This window comes from Chelonoidis abingdonii, chromosome 5 (genome assembly GCF_003597395.2).
Source record: "Chelonoidis abingdonii isolate Lonesome George chromosome 5, CheloAbing_2.0, whole genome shotgun sequence".
NCBI classification, from domain to species: Eukaryota; Metazoa; Chordata; order Testudines; family Testudinidae; genus Chelonoidis; species Chelonoidis abingdonii.
The window spans coordinates 144,322,136-144,328,322 of NC_133773.1; the positions used below are offsets into that span (position 1 = coordinate 144,322,136).

Here is a 6,187-nt window from a genome sequence, read left to right on the forward strand (position 1 = left end):
ACTCTGTTGGAAAAACATTTGCCATTCAGAAGTTTTATAAATGCTTTCCAACGCCCAGCTCTTCTGTAGTAAACCATTCATCATATCCATTTTAACATCACTTTTCTGAACTCTTGAAAAGAAGCTCTTAATTTTTTAAAACTCTGGGCCATATTCTGCCCTCTGTTACACACACACACACCTCCTCTCTGCCCACTGATTTCATCACACAGAATTTAGCCCTCCTTTCCTCCCTCTTTTTAACGCAGTCTGTATCCTTCAGTAGAATGCAGTAATTTACAGAGTGAAAAATCAGATGTGTTGTCTCCCTGGATCCATGCTTTTGAGGGAGATGTGGCCTGAGTTTCACAGGAATGCATGGAACTACTCCCCCACTTTCCCAAAGGAATATGCGCTTGCAAATGCCCGATGGACTGGACTTTGCTACTACGAGAGTTCTATCACGCTAACAACTCAGCCTTGGATCTTTCTTGAACAAACTCAATTACACTAAAAATATCTGTACTAATGATATGATGTGACTTTTAACGCCCACCAAATCTCTGCTTTGACTGGTGGGAGCTCTTATTCATTACATCCGCAGGACAAAGATTATGCACAACACTATCCATTCAACATTTAAGGTTGTTAACATGGGTCTGATAGGAAAATTTCAGGCAGCGATCTAGGTGAAAGGTAAACACTCAAAGCAGAGTCGATTGCTCTTAGATTCAGATATGCTGTGGAAAAGGGGTAGGAGGGGAAGGTAGCAAGAATGCCTGAAGTACGTATAAGACAAATATCTAAAACCAAGCCAAGTACTTCCAGATAGATTGCTGACAGTTCTGCTTTCTTCACTCAAAAGGCCTTTCATTATCTCTTGGAAGAAGACAGCAACACCTATTTGCTCAGAATAGCTAAGCATTAAGCTGAGTGATAAACATTATACAGGGTAAATCTATGGCCAGATCCTGCTCCCACTGACGTAAGAACAAAACTGCATTGATTTCAAAAGGTGTGGGATCAGGTCTTTGGAACACATGAAACTACAGTGAGCAAACAGATTTTTCCATTCCATGGCCAAACTGAAAAATCTGAAGATAAAAAAATCAGTTAATTCCTAATCAAAACTGAATTTTGTTTGAGGAAGAAAAACCAGAGAAGACACTGAAAAAATGTTTGGGTGAAAGAGACATTTTGTTTCAGAAATGTCAACTCAGAATGAACCATTTTGACATTTCCACAATTTCTGTTTGCAGTTTTTTCAAATGAAACTATTCAAGTTTGACCCGAACTGGTAAATAATTGATGCCTCAAATAATATTTTTTTCAATCAATTTACTGTTCTCGGAAGACAATTCACCCAACTCTACATGAAACGTGAAGATTGAAATTTCAATAGCTAAGATCTGCAAAGAAACACTAAATGTGGATCTCTGGAAGTGCTTCCATAAATCCTCTACAGTGATGTAGTAAACTGCTAAACATGAAATTACACCAAACACAATCACATGGTGTTAACTATACAGTAAGAACATTTATTTCAACACTTAAGAGCTCTCTCCCAAGCCAGACGATTTGATATAGAAATCAAAACCACCATACATTTTCTTCTGTCTTTCTCTACCTTGAACTCAAATTTACACAACATCAGGGCTTGTTTCTGAAAGAAAATTACAAATTAAACCATAACAAAAGACACAAAATTTACTGGACCCTAAATTAAATTGTTTTAAAGAATTCTTCTCTCCTCCTGAGATCACCTGGAACTAAGTTCTTCCCCCTCATCTTCCTCCTCATCTTCCCCATCCTTTTGCTTGGCCATGAATTTCTGTGGGGAAAAAGATTTTAAAACATCTTACTTTGTAGCCAATGACAAGACACACCACGGTTAACACTTTATTCTCCCTGGCAGGATATGCATCACGTTCTAAAAACAATGCACATATACGTGTACTAAACATCCAGAATCTGACCAACTCCTGATATTGACTAGACCAGATCGCCACCAAAGTTTGCCAGTTAATTTTGCCTAGAGACTCTCTCATCTTCATGTCTGCTGGTCAAATGCACTTATCAATGCTCCTCTTACTCTCTCAAACCACACACCTGCACCACCGGGGAGATGATGTAAATGACTCCTAAATTAAATTTTCTGACAGTCAAATTAGTATCTTAAGTTACATGTGCAGCCATTTTAATCACAGTCTGGAGCCTTGATGACTAACATATTGCAAGGCTAGGCTCTTATGGAGATTTCCCAAAGATGGTAAGACAACTAATATCCCTCCCACACCTTCGTGAGAGGGGAAGATATCATAGATAGGATTTCTCAGCATTAAACTCAATGATCAGGGTCATTAAGGGGTTAATAATTTCATTTCTTTAATTTAAAATATAACTTCAAGAGTGTACTACAATTTTTATTTGATCTACAGAATATAGCCATGAGTGTTATGGTATTGAAAAAAACAATATATTTTGCATCTTTCTGCAACTGGTTTAGAAACCATTCTTTTCACCTAGAAACTGTCAGATTAGCAAAACCACTACCTGAGATAATTAGCTGTTCACAGAACAAATCTCAGGTACTTTATTACTTCGAGTTAAAGGAAAAGAAGCAAAAATTGTTACCTCCATATTCTGCTGATGACGCAGCGTCTTGCAATGATTTTTCATAGACATTTCACCTGCGTAGAAGAGAGAGCAGATCTGACAGAAGTAGCCAGCCTTTGGAACAAGAAAATCTAAACCTTTAAAAAAAAAAAAAGGGGGGGGGGAGGGAAGTTAAACAATTCATCAACAACTCTCAATTAAAATCTACCAGGTAAATTTAGCTGAAATACATGAGTGTATGCATGTGGTGGTGGTGGTGGTCGTCTTTTGGTAAGGCCGGAAGGGATCACCAACTCTTCACCTGCATGCTAACCCCAACAACCAAAATTAGTTATTTGGGTATTACAGCCCACAGAAGACTAAACCATTATGTGCCACAGGAACAGAATAGGAGGGACCGAGGTGCATTGGTTCCCAAGGCCCCGGAAATGGGGAAAAATTAAGCGAGATATATCCAGATAGTCCTAGCAAGTGACCTTCACTCCATGCTGCAAAGGAAGGGGAAAATCTGCATGGTCACTGCCAACCTGAACCATTGGAAAAACTCCTTCCTGATCCCACATATGTAGACCCTGAGCACATATAGTATGACTCAACCAGCTAAGCATGTGAAAGACAGAATGCTCGGTGCCACCTCAGAGCACAGTCCTACCCATCCAGTGTCCGAGGTCTAATGAATCAGAGGAAAGAGATCAAAGAAAACCAAGAATATGTTGTGGTTTTGAGAAAAGACGGTTACTCACCTTTGTAACTGTTGTTCTTCGAGCTGTGTTGCTCATATCCATTCCAGTTAGGCGTGCGGTGGCGCCGGTGCACGTCGTCGGAAGATTTTACCCTAGCAACATTGGTGGTCGCAGGGGCCCTGGATGGCACTATGTCCGGATATATACCCCTGCCGACCACGCTTCAGTCTCTTCTTGCCGGCTACTCGACAGTGGGAAGGAGGGGTGTGGAATGGATATGAGCAACACATCTCGAAGAACAACAGTTACAAAGTGAGTAACCGTCTTTCTTCTTCGAGTGCTTGCTCATATAATTCCAGTAGGTGATCCCAAGCCTATGTAGCGGGGGTCGGGATGAAATATGGCAAATGAAACTGCTGAGCCAAAGGCTGCAGTATCCGTGGCTGTTGAACCAGAGCATAATGCGAAGCAAGGGATGAGACCGAGGACCATGGAGCTGCGCGACAGATCTCGTGGTAGGTACACGAGTTAGTAAGCGGCAGATAAGCTGCAGCCTGTAGAACGCATGGGATGTGGTTGGAGAAATGTGAGCCAAATCATAACAAGTGCGTGCAGGCAGCACCAAGATGAGATCTCTGAGAAGAAACAGTAGGTCTTTCTTCGGCCAGCTACTGCGACCGAGAGTTGGGCGAGTTCAAAACGGTTTGTCCGCTCGCATAAATGCGAGAGCTCCACAGACGTCCAGGGAGTGCAATTGTTGTCCCATCGCATTGAGTGTGTGACATGAAAGGCGACCACTTAGGAGAAAAGCAGGTGTGGTTCTACTGCACTGGTTTTTTGTGAACAGAATGTAGGAGAACCACCATAAGAGCCCTGAGCTGAAGACTCGTCTGGCGACGTAACGGCTATAGACAGCTGTTCTCCAAGACAGGTATACAGCGAGCAGGTCGCTAACGGTCGAATGAAAGAACATAAGTCTGGTTAAGACCCAGGTTGAGTCCAGGTTGGGCTGGGCGGCGTACTCTAAGGTGTATGCGCTGCAACCGGAGGAACCTCGAATCATAGAGTATGAGAACACAGAACGACCACCTTAGCCTGAAGGAAGGTAGAGATGGCTGCCAAGTGTACCTTGGCGATGACACGCTAGGCCCGCTGGCAATAGAAGGTAGTCCAAAATAGAGGGGATCGAGACCCAGCAGGAGTAAGATTGAGCGTGTCGTGCTGTAGGAGAACGCTTCACCTGGCCAGGTACGTTGACCAGGTGGAAGGCTTGCTATCGTGATAGTCACGTAGCGGTCATACCATGAGGTGAAGAGACTGCATCCGGCGGCGAAGTCTCCGCAGTCTGAGGTATGAGGTCTGGTGATGGCAGGGTAATTGGGTAGGCTATTGACAGCCGAGCAACGTGGCGTATCCGTGCCTCGACGACGCTGGAATGAACATGATGTGCACGCCTGCACTGCAAAGTCTGAGCAGGACCAATGAGCCAGGGGAACGGTGGAAGGCATAAAGGCTTGGCCCTTCCACGGCATGAGACAGCGTTGAGATCGGTCCCAGAGAGAACCTTGCGAGGACAGAACTTGGTCATCTCGTGTTCTCGTGGTAAGCGAACAGGCCATATGTGGGAAAAATCCCACTGCTGCAACAGAATGAATGACTCGGCAGGGCGAGCACTCATGAGACAGAGAGACTGCTGAGTCAACAAGCAGAGGAGAAAGATGCTACAGATTTTGAGTGGGCTATGCAAGGTCCAGAGACGATGCCTCCTGACAAAGGAGGAGAGGACATGTCCTCCAGGTTGTTTATGTAGGACATGGCCGTTGTGCTGGCTGTAACACTGAGACGCACTGCCTCGCAGCTGCTGCTGACTTTACTGAGGTGAGCACCTGAGTCGAGAGATGACGATCGTCGTCAGGGACAGTGGGGCTGTGCGGATAGAGCGGCATCCCTACCACACCAGGAGGGAGTTAGCCACAGTGTAGGGAGCTAGGGTGCTCGAGGGAATGGTGACTACTGTGACCATTGGGCCCCTGTCCCGGCAGTGCGCAGATTTGAACCAAACTTGGAGAAGACAGAGGTAGAGCGTAACGTGTTTGGTTACAACTAGCAGCAGCCATGGAACCCGGGAACCAACAAGGCAGCCAGGTCGTCGGGAAAGTTTGCAGACCTGATGATCGGTGCCATCGCTGAAACCGTGGCTGTGGTAAGTGGATCCGGTAGCTCGAGTCCAGGATAGCCTTAGGAAGTCTCATCTGCGTGGAACCAGAGTGGATGTTCCCATAGTGATCATCAGGCCTAGACATGTGAATAGGTCCTGAGATGCCCACACGCCGAGTGACTGCGTCGTGGAGTATCCTCAAAGACCAATCGTCGCCAATGCGAAAATGCACATCCAAGGTCGCGGAGGTGGGTGGCGATACGGCACACACTAGTTAATGCTGCGGGGCTGTAGAAAGGCAAACAGCAGACGTAAACTGGAAGTACCGTGGTTGGCTAGAAATGGAGGTATCTCTTGTGCGGATGGAGATGGCAATGTGAAAGTACGCGTCTTTCATATCGAGGTGGCATACCAGTCTCCAGATCTAAGGACAGGATAATGGCATTCTCAGGGATGTGTAACTTCAACCTTATCATAAACTGTTGAGTCTTGTAGGTCTAGGATAGTCTGAGACCTCCATACAGTCGGGGATTAACAGAATAAGGGAAGTAAGTCCCGTTTATCCATCAGCGTGTGCACACTCGTGTAAGAGGAATTGCGCCCAAGAGGAAGCCTGTGAGAGGGAAGGGTTGGAACAAAGTGGAAGGGTACTCACATCACCATGTGTAGGGAACAGCGAACTGAAGTACTGGGACCATGCCAAGAGGCAGTAGGATGGGATCCTCTCTCAACAGGCCAAAAAAAAAACCAA

General features: G+C 45.2%; 1 protein-coding gene across 15 annotated transcripts in view; it reads right to left on the reverse strand.

Annotated features, from left to right (window-relative positions):
* Nucleotides 1-1,491: 1,491 nt before the first annotated feature.
* Nucleotides 1,492-6,187, reverse strand: part of ZNF638 (zinc finger protein 638) — a 78,674-nt gene continuing 73,978 nt past the window's right edge. For all 15 annotated transcript variants that reach the window (XM_075066701.1, XM_075066706.1, XM_075066700.1 and 12 more), the window contains 2 exons: nucleotides 2,614-2,732; nucleotides 1,492-1,810 (listed from right to left, as the gene is read on the reverse strand). In XM_075066701.1, coding sequence (XP_074922802.1) covers nucleotides 1,739-1,810; nucleotides 2,614-2,732 — 191 coding nt within the window. In that variant the 3' untranslated portion in view covers nucleotides 1,492-1,738. The remainder of the gene's footprint in view (nucleotides 1,811-2,613; nucleotides 2,733-6,187) is intronic.